This window comes from Wyeomyia smithii, chromosome 2 (assembly GCF_029784165.1).
Source record: "Wyeomyia smithii strain HCP4-BCI-WySm-NY-G18 chromosome 2, ASM2978416v1, whole genome shotgun sequence".
NCBI classification, from domain to species: Eukaryota; Metazoa; Arthropoda; class Insecta; order Diptera; family Culicidae; genus Wyeomyia; species Wyeomyia smithii.
Window position 1 is genome coordinate 258414550 of NC_073695.1, and position 13595 is coordinate 258428144.

Sequence of the window (13595 nt, forward strand, 5' to 3'; positions counted from 1 at the left end):
CATTTTCCCAACTAACCTGTCGGTCTAAGCAAATGACAAGAAACTGAAACTAAATCGACTGACGGCTATAATGAGGCTTGCATCACCCGGTTTGATAATATCGCAGCAAGGCATCTGTAATTCGAAACAAAAACTCGTTCCCCGAGTGATAAACTACGATGAATTATTAAAGATGACTAACCAATAGAGTGTGTAAATAGCGAGACAAAGGCAAAAAAGACGCATTCGATCATTTCACTGTAATGTAGTTCAAAACTGTCAGCGCGCGGTATCTTTCCCCCTCGGTTGGATTCCCAGACGCTCGCTGGCGTCTCACCTAACAACCAGATTTACTTCCCCCGTCGGGGGATTTTTTTCCTTCCTCAAAAAAACCCTGCCATTCCTCCGGTGATTTCTTCCAGGGTCGTATCTAGCAGCACAACCCCCAAAACCATCCTTGCTTAGGTATCCGATCGACCGTCGAAGTGTCGAATGCATGATTGCGTTCTACCCCATGCGGAAATTCATGTTCGCTGCCCCCCGTCCATTGGTTCATGCTTAACACGCACGCTTGCTGTTCTAAGCAATAACGCAGCGTTTTAATTATCACCCCTATCGGCATCGCTTAGTCCGCCGCGGTCAACCGAAACTTGATTCATTTTACCTGCAAAATCGATTCGAGGTGGTCGCATAAAGCTTCGCGCGCGTTGGTGAGTCATTTGTCCGAAAAAGTTTACGCGCGAGTTTGGGTTTCCCATATTTTTTTTTTCGGGGCTAGCCCAGACAACAGGCATCCTAGGTGTGAGTGTGGTCCCATCCTGTTTCGGGTTTCAGAACGAGAAGAGGGCATGTTTTGGGCCACTGAAGTGGTTTGATTGCGTGTGACAAACAAATAACAGAATAGAGTCAAGCTATCTGTATTTCACGGGGCCACTCGTTCAACCGAAAGTTGGTGGTAACTTCGCGAGTTCAGTTGGTGAAGAGCCATCAACGCGGTTAGTTTGAAGTGTCGATTAGTGGGTGCAGAATCGGTTTGGTTTGCGTATAGTGAACGCTGCGAGTGTGTGTGTCTATTGCCTAGTGAAGTTCGATGGGCCCGGAATGAGGAAATCAGCTGCACTGGTGTTATCGATAGCTACTGCATTAGCTCTAGTTCACGGAGGTGGGACCAATTTTGTGGCTTACGATGAAGATTTGACCACCATTGGTGATCCCTCAGATTATCTGCAGGAAGATGCACAACGAAAGGCAGATTATCACGATGCCATCGACAGGCTGATTGCATCGGTGATGAACCAGACTGAGGATGCCGACGCAGACACCGACAGTCGGAAGAAACCGCGTGCCGACCCGGCCAAGGTCATCAGCGCAGACGCAGAGGAAGACATATTGAAATGCGCCACTAACCGTCAGGTATGAGCGGGTGGAGGGGCGTAAGGGTATAGTTTGGTTCGGCGGATTGTAACAAATATAACTAGAGCTTGGCTGGTGCATTTGGCTAACATTGTCGGAACCGGTTTCGATACACGTTATCAAGGTGGGCCGATAGTAGGAGAGATAATTACCCTTGAGTGCAAATAGCGAGAAACGGCGATAATAAACATTACGAATAGGTACCATCATTTGTTTGTACATTCGCGTGGAGTGGAGAGGGGCGAAGGACCAGGGGGAAAACGTCGCTCGTGCGTATTTGTGAGTGGTCCGCTTTTGGCATATACACAAATGATTTATTGCTTCCAGGGCTTGCCGAAAATGTCGATGTTTTTTCACCGAAGCCAAATGTTTGACATTGACTAGATGGCGGGGAACATTGTATTTGTTTTATGGATTAACACAGCAAGCGGGCCATATTGGACGAACCTCTAACGCACAACATTACATTGAGTTTTAAACAGTCAGGTACGCAGTTGAATGACTCTATGCGGGGATTCAATTCTATTTTGAATGTTTACACGAATAATTAGCTTCCATAAAAGTGGTAATTGTGCATATTAATTTTTGATGATAGTTTTGGGTAATTTCCCTTTTCACTGTTGTTAAAAACCCGTCCCGGATTTACTTTGCATGCGTTCTAAACAAAGCACAAGTGCTAATAAACAGTGGGAAAACATTTATCTTACCTAGCTAGTGAAACTTGCTTTCACTTTTTAGAAACAAAGTTAAAGCGTCACCCGGCTAGAATTATAATAGAAGAATTTGTTAGGCTGAAAGCTGATTGTTGTGAACGTTTTGTGAATTCCATAAAGGTACATAAGAAGTTGCTTCCGATCACATTTCTTTAAAAGAAAAAAATTTTATTACTACTTTTACCTTTGTATAAAATATGTTGTTAAAGCAGAGCAAACTTTTGATCAGGAATTTACCCAGCACGCATCTTCACGTATAATTCGTTGCCCATAAGTAAACAGCATTGATAGTCCGTTCAAATCCTTGCAGCACAAAACCTTAGCGTGTGGGTCAGTCATTAGGTTCTGCTACCGATTTAGTTGAACACCGGCACTAAAACAGGAGACCTTCTTTCCAATGAAATTTTCGGAGGCTACAGCAGCAAGAGCTGCGATAACTTGCGGTAGCACGCAAAATGTGAAAAGAACGGAAAATATCAATTCAATTCAATTTACCTTGCACTAGCAGCCGCTCTACATTGCAGCCAAATAGTAAAAATAAGCCATTTAGAAGCATACTAATCGGCCTTTACAATGTCATACGCCTTGTTCTTTAACAGCGATCCAATTTATGACACTAAATTTAATGTTAACGAGCTTGGGAAGAAAAGGCTCGAACACAAACGCACCAAAAAAGTGCTAGATGTTGTTGAACTGCTGAATAATGCAATGTGATGTTTTTCTAGTTTTCGTAGATCTTGTTGCTAACGATCGTTTGCCTCGTGACGTAACAGGGAGAATGATCAACCACATCTATGAGAAAAATGGATTTGAACAATTCACCTAACCTCAGTTTTAATCGCTGGACGCAAAGAATTATTGGTTGAAACAATAACATCTCTTCAAATCGATTGTTTAAGCTTGAATAAAATAGCCAAACAAAATGTATCATTTTTGTAATAAAATGTATGATGGTAAATTGCTCATATTTTCCTCACTTTATTGTTTATTTGTTCTTTTCCAAGCGTCATGTCAACAATATGGCACTAGCTGTTACATTGTTAGGATTGATAAAATATTCAAATGTTTAGGACGTTTCGTATAATTAATTTTAACCGTTCCTCGCAATATTATGTTAAGTTAACAATATCAGCAATTTTCCAAAAACAAAAAAAAGATTAATCCAAGCAACCAAAACAGAAAACAAGTAGGTATTTAGCAGATTTCATTATCGCTGAAACTAATACATTTCGTACCAGTGCACTGCAGTGATTTCTCATTATTACCTTCAAAATAGCACCCGATTTACGACTGATTGAAATAGCAGATTTAAAAGATTCTCATTATGTTACTGAAAAAAAAATTAAAACAGATTCATACAGGGCGGTTGACGGTTTATTCAGATCCTTGCATTACACCAGTCAACAAAAATGTGGCCTCAAAGCTCAAACTGAAAAAAAAAGAATAGGGTAGAAGCACCGGTTTTGGCCATGATAGAATAAAATTGATAATTGTGAAGAAGTATCTTAATATACTACTATTTCGAAGTCTCCTATTGGAACTACTGGTATTTTTCGACAAAATTATTACAAACTGTAGCAAATAAATACGCATATGTTACTCTTAATAAAAGAACTAAGTATACTTTCCCCAGTTTACTATACAGCAAATATCTTAACATAACAATATAGTTCACTCTCGAATTTCTCATATATTTCCGTGAAGACAGACAGGGAACACCCCCTCTTGTGGTGAAAAAGGTAACTAAACTCATTGCACAGTGGTACAGTAAGGCAATTTAGGCGGACATGAGCTTTTCGTTGCGATTTTGGTTTGCGGTTTAAAGCCATAGTTTTTGTAAAAAGTTGTTTCTTATACATAGTCCTCTATTTATGTGCAAATGAAAATTAAGGTGGTCCTAAAATCAACGAAATAAAAACAAACCAACTTGTTTTTATTTGCATAAATAATTGTAAACATTCTTTGGCAATCTTGTAGATCAACTAATTCTAAGTAACTTTGCAAAAAACTTTTTTGTAGACATTAAATTTGGTTTCCAAAAACAGTCTTTTCGCTCTATTTCTTCAATTCAAATTTAAAAACAAAGTTTTCTCCGGTAACTTTAATAAAAAATACGCCAATTTTGACGAATAAACATTGTCGATATATCGTACAGATGAAGAGTTTTCACTATTTCTATTTTAAAAATAGGCCCTTTTAAAAAATTGATGTCTCCGTTTAGGGCAAACATACATAATATTTTTTGGTATCATTTGAAAGAACAAGTATTGTATAAATATTGTGAAGAAATACCGAAAGTTGCATAAAATTAGTTGATCTACAACTGTGCCGATTAATGTATACATTTATTTCTGCAAATAAATAAGTTTCCCCTAATTTTCATTTGCACATAAAAAATAAACTAAATACAAGAAACAGGTTCTTAAGAAAAAAATTTACTTCAAAACCACAAAATCGCATCGAAAAATTCATGTCAGCCTAATTTGCCTTACTGTACCACTGTGCATTGTTGTTGAATTTCTGTCAGCGTGTGACATTCTCACACACGAAACTGAATTTACTCAATTTTAGATTTAGTTGACTCAATTTCATACTTTCACAGAAAAAAATATGTTGTAGATTTCGGTCGTATATTGTTTGTATGTGGAACTAACGCCATTCCGGGAGTTAAATATTGATAATATAATAGATGTAGCTTATCGAGGCACGAAGAAGAAATATTCAAATAATCAGGCACGACGTGTAAATGGTAAACTAATCCCAAGTTGCTATATACGTGGTTCCCTGTGTAACTTCACTAGCTCAGATCCATCACGGGAAGCAATTACGAAATTTGCGGCCGTCAAGCTCAAGCTCAATAATCAGGCCACGAAGTGTACAATTAAATGAATATTTCAATTACCTCGTGGAAAAGGTAAAAGGTGAAACCGCACAATGGTTGTCAATAGTCGTATATGGTTGTTGTGCAACTTTCTGCTTAGATAACACTTGAATGTTCTATCAATTTACCAATTTAAGTATGGATACATATAATGTTGTAATTGGTTTAAAAGCTTTATTATATTATATATAAAAGATTCTCAACAAAACAAACATAATTAGTGATAACAACTGTTATGCAAAAACGTTTATTTAATGTTTAGTTTTCTTCGTTTTGAAAGTATTTTTTGTTTTTTTTTATCCCTCCGAATTTTTTGCTCTCGAGTTCTAATCTTCGTATTCATCACTTGCAGCTTTGCTTTAACCAGTACATTTATGTATTTACTGACCCGGCAAACTTCGTCCCGCCTATTTTTGTGTTTAATTTAATAATTTTCAACATTCCAAATTCATTGATTTCTTGCGATTTGTTTATATCGTTTGAAATTATTGGTTTTATCGGAATGACAACATCCTCGACTTTTGCCTTTAGTACATCACCTCTATTCCGAAAACACTCTTATTGGGTGGTATGCAGTTATTTTCGTTGTTTTCCAGAAACTGAAAGTGGTCATCTTCGAATTCAAGATGGTGTCCACATTATTTCGATTACGAAAATATTCATATGCAGTAGTATTCGGCTGTTTCCCAGAAGTTGCCATCTTACAATTCAAAATGGTGTCTGAGGTCAATTTTTAGCTCCATGTATCATTCTGGTTAAAGAAACTCTCATATTGGGTGGTATTTGGTCCCTTTAGGCTATTTTCCAGAAACCGGAAGTCACCACCCTGGATTTTAAAATGGCATTTGGAGACAATTTCTGGCCCCTGAGCGTCATTCTGGTTTAAGGAACACCAATAATAGGTGTTATTTAGTCATTTTCAGCTGTTTTCCAGAAACCGGAAGTCACCATCTTAGAATTTAAAATGGTGTCTGTGGTCGATTCTAGCTACTGTGTATCATTCTGGTATCGAAGCATCTCATATTGGATGGAAATCGGCCGGTTGAAGAAATACCCATATTGGGTGGTATTTGGTCATTTTCGGCAGTTTCCCATTCACCGGAAGTCGTCATTTTACAATTCATAATGTTGTCTGAGGTCGGTTTGTAGCTTCAGTGCATCATAACAATCACGGAAATACCCATAATGAGTGTTATTTGGTCTTTTGCCACTGTTGCTTAGGAACCGGAAGTCGCCATATTGGATTTCAAAACGGCATTTGGAGACAATTTCTGGCCTCTGAGCATCATTTTGGTTAAAGAAACACCCATATTTGGTTGTTTTTGGGTCATTTTCGGCAGTTTTCCAGTCACCAAAAGTCGCCATTTTACAACTCAAAATGTTGTCTGAAGTCGATTTGTGGTTTCAGTGCATCATCATGATTTCGGAAATACCCATGTTGGGTGGTATTTGGTCATATCCGGCTGTTTCTCAGAAACCGGAAGTCGCCATCTCGGATTTCAAAATGGTATTCAGAGACAATTTCTGGCCTCTGAGCGTCATTCTAGTTAAATAAACATCCATATTAGGTGGTATTTGGTCATTTCCGTTTCTTTTCCAGTCACGAAGTCGCCATCTTACAATTCAAAATGTTGTCTGAGGTCGATTTGTGGCTTCAGTGCATCATAACAATCGCAGAAATACCCATATTTGGTCATTCGCCGCTGTTTTTCAAATACGGGAAGTCGCCATCTTGGATTTCAAACTGGCATTTGGAGACAATTTCTGGCCTCTGAGCGTAATTCTAGTTAAAAAAACAACACCCATATTAGGTGGTATTTGGTCATTTTCGGCAGTTTTCCAGTCACCGGAAGTCGCCAATTTACAACTCAAAATATTGTCGGAGGTCGACAATCGTACAAACCGTGGAACACCACCCATGGATTGCCTCATACATAGGCGAACTTTATTTTTATAAAATATTCGGCCGAGTCCACTTCACAATAAAATGTGCATTTTTTTCAGTGTACCCATTAGGGTAATATTATTGTCAAAAGTTACTCTTTTTCGCATGTCGTGTAGAACAAAATCAGAAGTGGCACACCTAGCGGTCGAAAAGGTGACTAACGCTTCTGTCATTTTCAATTTGTCTTCATATTTTCACGTAAGTGAACTATATTGGTATTTAAGATATTTGTATACAGTCTAACGTTTAGGTAATTTTGAAACTATTTTTCATAGAGCATAACTTTGTTTAAGTTTGTCCATTTCTATAACAAATTTTGTTACCAGCATCAGGCACAATTTACCATAGCACATGGATAAAAAAAAACAGATATTTTACTATGATTTTTCTTTGCATTATCGAAATTACCAACAGCTTCCAAAAACGTTCACTGATCCATTCTTGGCCATATATCAATACAATTCCACAATTCATAATCCTGATATGGGCCATATGTAAACAGCACTTTAGTAACGTCTTAACGTTGATGCAAAACTTGAAAAGTACGGAGTTTTTCGGGCTGTTACTAGATATCGCATGAGATATGTGAAAACATAGAACTGTTTTTGGATAAGAAATGATGTACTACTACAGCACCGCTTTTTGATGTGAGGCGAGGAGAATGGTATTCTATTTCACTTTTTCCCAAAAACATCCGCTCTCCATTTGGTCGGCGTGCGACCAGACTGAACCAAGCGCCAGTTTTTAACACCGCCGCGAATGAATAATCTGTCTTTAATGAAGGAACGTAATCATTTGAACGGATCATTATAACAAAAACTGTGTGTAGCAGCTTGCAGGAAACATACGGGGTGGTTAAACTTTGAACGCCGATTACTCGAAATAATGTTTTTGGCGCTTGGCTCGATATGGCTGCATGCCGACCACTCATTCAGTTTATTTCCAAAACTGTAACTTCAGTTGTATTTATCAAAACTAACGCTTCGGACTCTTGACCTGGTTACCAAGGAGGTAATGCGTCATCTAGTAAAACAATGTTTTTATATTTGCTGTGATAACGTCTGCAAACATAAATTTGTGTTTTGACAGATGACTATTTAACTATTTACCAGTCTTGAGCCTTTGAGGAGAATAAATAGTTACGTATATTTTTTATTTTTCACAAATTCCATGCTACTTCGCACATCGATCCTGATCGACCATTTTCGATTTCGCTGAAACTTCGTCCAATTGTTCCTTTTTGATAAAGAAGTCATTTTATGATATCAGTTCTTCATGTAGACTCGCGATTACTGCTTAAAAACGGCCAAGTCAAAATGGTGACTGATAGATAGCAATTTCTATATTAGAAAAACGACTTGTTTGATTGAAATGATGTCTTCAGCAAAGCTGTACGCAATAAAATTGCGGTTCTAAAAACATATATATACTGTAAATTTTTTTTTCTGTGCAAATTTTCCAAATTTTCACAAAATATTAAATATCCCAAAAAGTCCCTTTTTTGAAAATCTAATTTTTCTACACATTGAAGATGACAATATGTACTACTATCTGTCAAAATTTGGTGGTGGTTAAACGAAAAACAAAAAAGTTATGAACGATTGAGTGTTTTGACTTTTCACTCTAAACTTTTTCTGAGTGTTTTTTTCTAGCTACACATAATAATGTTGAAAATTTATCACTAAGAGCACGATACCAATCCAACGCGCTGTTTTGTGTACCATAATCGAAAATTTGTATACTAGCCCTGTTGAAATTGAATATACGTAACTTACCGGCAAACCCTGTTATTAGAAGGATGTAAAAATAAGACGAACATACAAGGTAACCAATTTATATAGTACGTGTGGTGAAAACGGTGGTAATTTTGTTTTTTTTTTTTGTAAGATTTAGACCACTGCGACCATTATTTTGATCTTTTGTGGTATACCTCTTCTTTAGTCTAGGTACTCGTGGCAGACATATCACTATTGATGGAAGTGATCGTCGTTGTCATATCGCACCCTTAGCTTAGCTACTAGCTTAGAGGTACATGTGAAGGCTTTGGACGAACGGTGGTGATGGACGAAGAGATCTATTTCACCCTGGATGACAACGACTGGCAGGGCGCCTCGTATTTTACTTCCCTCAAGAAGGAAGGAAGCTCCGAGGTGAAGTTCACACACCAAGTTCCCCAAGAAAGTGCTGCAATGAACGAGAAGGAGATGTCAAAGCCACTCTTTTTTCGCTCCGGACTGACCGTGGACGTGCAAAAAGACGTGGAGTTCTGGTCGGATCTGGCGTCAGCCCACTACTCGAAGCGATCGTTGGAGGAGATGGAGCGGCTGAATATCGATATAGTACCAAAGTCGGTGAACACGCCCAACGTACCCCAGCTGCGTTCCATCGAAAATTTCTGGGCAAACCTGAAGCGTAAGACTTACTCCAACAATTTTGTCGCGAAAACTGGGGAGAGATTGATAAATAAAACGAGGAAATTACTCAAAAACATGCCTTCACGCATGTTTTTGTCCGCCATGGTGGCGAACATCCCGGTTAACAACCGGAAGGCCGCTCACAATGGCGTAGAATTTTTTTTTACAAGTTAGCTATTTTTATCGAATATCAACCACGGTGTGTTCTGATTACTTTCAAATATTGTCAGTTTGTTAGTTGTCATGATCGCTCTAGTTCTAGTCATGATCGCTCTAAATGCTTAGTTAATTCTCAAATCTACTACAGTATAAACAAATATTCACATGTTTTCCGTTGGGAGGTGTTTAGACGTCTTAAACCGCTGTTATGGTTACTTTAATATTTTCCATTTAGTCAAAATGGCAAATGATCATGCCACGATTAACAAATCCTTCTAATTAGACGTGAAGAACATCGTTCAGTGAAAAAATTGACTTTATCCTGGCGAATTCGTGATCAATGACAACTTTTTTTTAACACCGGTAAAATACAGTGCAAAGGTGTGTAAGGATGTTTGTATAGATGAAGAAATCTGTACAGTGTTCAAGCTTTAGAAGGACCCAAAGTTCCAAAGTTAACCTAATGAACAAGTTCAATCAAACAGCAAATCTCGTTTTTCTGCATTAAATTAAAATTTATAATTTGTGCAAGCCCACAAACTTTTGCATCCAAATTCAAAATGCTCACTCGGTTAAGGTTAAATAAAAGTTAACTTCATAACCCGAACCGGTTTTCGATCTGTGTGTGACATATGGGACTAATCTGTTTCTTTGTTTCATTACTCAACTTGCAGCCACAGCCGATCAAGTCCGTGCCATCGCTAACCATCAATAAATGTTGCCCGCCGGGGGAATCCTTTCTGCACGAGAGTATCACCCGCTGTCAGTCTGGCCTTCGAAGGCCACGGTTGCCCATCGTTAGCCGCGATGTGATCATCTTCGACCAGACATGCTTCGAATTTGGTCAGTATCTGAAGTACAACGTCACAACGAATGGGACATGCATAGGAAAGCGGTAGGTTTGAGATGACGATTATTTTAACTTAGGCTGACGAATGTTTAAATTTAATTCAGCTTGGTGTTCAGCAATGACGGCGCAACGTTCACATTAATCCAGGATGGTTCGCTGATGGTTTCCAACGGAAACCAGATGGTTCTCTACCGGGACTATTGCGTTGAGGAAACTGGAACAACAGTGCTCGCGGCGTTTGTTTGTGATGAACTTAACTTTCCGGATCCGTTCGATCTGGTCGACAAGCTGGTCATCGGTTCGGCACTGGTCGCTCTCTTTCTAGCCGTACTAATCTACGCATTCGAGAAGAACTTCCATACCACGTTCGGGAAGCTGATTATGGTGCATGTAGGGCTGTTGTTCGTGGCTTTACTGCTGGAAGTGGCACTGACGGAATTTGAGGAAGGTACCAACTGTTAGATGTCTCGTTCTAGGAAACAATAACAAATTGGATTTTTCGCAGCTTTCTACTCAACGATTGTATTTATTTTAATCGAAGCATCGTACGTCGTTTTTGTTGCGACAAATCTGCAGCTGCTGATGTGCAATCAGGGAGACTTTCAAAAGATAGACACACGCAATCTGGTCTATATTGCATTCGGATGCTGTATTCTTTGGGTGACTGCTGTGCTGTTTACTCTGTATTGTAATGGTAAGTTTGGAGTTCAGCTATTGGGGGATTTCATACCAATTGAGTTTCAATTTTGCTTAATGAGTTTCGTGAAATCGATCATAAAGGAAAGCTTCATACTCAAAAACCTCCAGTTGTGATACTTAACTTTACAATTATTCACTATTCCAGAGATTCTAGTCGTAATTTGCACGGTATTCATCGGTCTGTTATTTAGTATACTAGTAAACCTAGTTGTTCTTAGAGGAATCGTCAACCGTAGACATCATTTGTTAAATTCCATGGATAGCACTTACGAAATCGCCGACAGTATGGAATTTACCGGTTTCGTCCAGTACAGGCGAGAGTTGTAAGTATCAAACAGAGTGCGAACGTATTTTAAGTAAATGACTCTCTACCCTTCCTCCAGAACCATCCTTTCGACAATTGCAGCCGTCCTGCAGTTACTGCACTGGATCGTATTCGCGGCTAGCCGGTACAGTTTACTCTACAGTCTCAGCTGGTGCGGATTGACCGTGTTCGTTGTATTCGTTTGCTTCCGCTATCGATCGATAACGGTGCTTTCGGTGGGCGGCCGTCGTAGTAGTAATTCGAATGTACTACGTCATCGCCATCATCATCATCAACACGAGCACCATCACGAGGAATCCTCCTCCCAGCATCACGAACAGCAACAGGAGCAGTCGTCGTCGCCGCCAGCTTCGCCGCCACATCGGTTCGAGGAATCAACCGGCAATGGATTCTATCACGAGATGGAGAATGGGTATCATCAAATGCAACCCAACTCCCACGGCCACCGCCATCGGGTGGATAATCAAAAACATCCGTCCCTCGCCCCCGTAGCGGAAGAAAGTGGACAATCGGGAAGCGAGGATAGAAGTAAATGAAAAGGAACCTGCGGGGGGTAATGACCCGCAGATTGTGTGATTAACCATGAATCACGTTCAGGTGTGATACGCTTTTTTGAGCTTTCAATTATAATTAAATTTTCATTGAAAACAGCTTATTCTCGAAATCGATTTCACCGGTACCTTTTTTGAAATATTTAATTTTCTAGTAGGTGTTACGGTCGTGACCTATTTTTCGCTTTACATACAAACACGCGCAGTCTGAAAATTCGAAACTGGTTATAATAAATTTAGCTAATCAAGCAACATTTTTTTTCTGTGACTATACATCGGTTCACTATTTCGCATTTCCAAATACGTGAGTTTACAACTGAAGTGAAATGAAAATTGACCTGTCATTATGAAGCTGTCATATTGTAAACATTCAGAAACCGTCAACTTTTCGCTGACAGTTGCTCAACGAACCAATTCCATTTTTTGTCTCATTACTAGATTTTTATTCTTTTTAATTTTTCATCGCAGGAAAAAATTGTTTTTCTGAGTATAAGTCGCTTCTGGGTATAAGTCACTTGGTCATTTTTCGCATCCCCGGAAAAATGAAGCTAACAGTTGCGTTCAACGATTAGTTTTTTTGGCAGATAATGGCTCAGCGAATCATATTTACCCTAAAAAAGGGTGAAAAGAATGTGAAAATTATGAAAAATTTGCTTACTGTTATATGTCGCTTAGTGGTCAGGTTATTGTTCCTCATGACTGTGACCAGAAACATTGATCTTTTGTGGTAGGCCCGGGTGTTTGCTGGGGGGTTATTCCGCACATATACTTTTAACATTATCACTATTGAAAGTGAGTGTGCTTGTGAGTATGCTTTTTAAATCTTCCTTTTTGAGCTACCATTCCGAGCCTCGCTGCCTCCGGCTATATATTGTCGCCAATTACAATTCACTGGAGAGGTTTCAACTGAATGTTCCTCTGGCCAGTTTTATTGTAGAAGGTACTTATTTTTGTCAAGAGATATTTGTTGAGGTTCTGTAGATTTCAATGTGAAGAAAGGGTTAGTGTGGAGCCTGAGAATAGATCCATGCTTGAGTCCGTCGACATCGAGGCAATAAGAATACAGTGTTGCTTCGATTTTATTACGATCAAACAAATTGAACCCATGGATCTAACGAAGCTCTGATTTCGGTAGAATGATAAAAATCAGTATTTTTTGACGTACAATTACGTCTTACGGCAACATATACAGGGGACCAGTTTTATTACAGGGATTCAAACCAAAAATCAAAAAACCAAAAACATCGAGAGCGTCACAAAAATTGTCCATTTTCAACCGTTTTAAGCTCAGTCAGTTTCCAACCGATTTTCGTCATTTTTGCAGTAATCGATTGGAAAATCAACCAAGCACCCGTCCAAATGCAGAAAGTTGTAATCTGATTGTTCGAACGATTGTACTATTGAAAATTGTCAAGCCTTGTCGAAACGCAAATGTCGACCTCTGATTGGTCGCACAATGCTTCTTTCCCTAACAAGGTCGACAGAATATACCTAGTTGACTAAGAATGCGCGCTTTGTGTTTTATGTATAATTCATTCCATGATTGTGCCGATACCACACGGACGTTGGTTGCTGAACGTGAAGAAGAAAGAAAAGCCGGGTTTCAATTTCTGGCTGATCGCGCTGGGCGCGTTGATACTTACTTTGATACGCACCTGACTATCTG

At 39.0% G+C, this 13595-nt stretch overlaps 1 protein-coding gene across 2 annotated transcripts; it reads left to right on the forward strand.

Annotated features, from left to right (window-relative positions):
* Positions 1-615: 615 nt before the first annotated feature.
* Positions 616-12148, forward strand: LOC129725150 (uncharacterized). 2 transcript variants are annotated; one of them, XM_055680634.1, is made up of 7 exons: positions 616-1141; positions 1199-1392; positions 10179-10399; positions 10459-10802; positions 10860-11048; positions 11199-11376; positions 11437-12148. In XM_055680634.1, exons 1-7 carry the CDS (start codon positions 1081-1083, stop codon positions 11912-11914), a joined length of 1665 nt encoding a protein of 554 aa, XP_055536609.1. In that variant the 5' UTR covers positions 616-1080; the 3' UTR covers positions 11915-12148. The 2 variants fall into 2 exon arrangements, with proteins under 2 accessions (XP_055536609.1, XP_055536607.1); XM_055680632.1 differs by having other exon boundaries at positions 616-1392.
* Positions 12149-13595: the final 1447 nt, after the last annotated feature.

Coding starts and splice junctions, on each gene's coding strand:
- LOC129725150 (XM_055680632.1), top strand. CDS start 1,081: ATGAGGAAATCAGCTGCACTGGTGTTATCGATAGCTACTGCATTAGCT. Junction 1,393..10,178: donor AATGCGCCACTAACCGTCAG/GTATGAGCGGGT, acceptor CTCAACTTGCAG/CCACAGCCGATCAAGTCCGT. Junction 11,049..11,198: donor GTTTACTCTGTATTGTAATG/GTAAGTTTGGAG, acceptor TCACTATTCCAG/AGATTCTAGTCGTAATTTGC.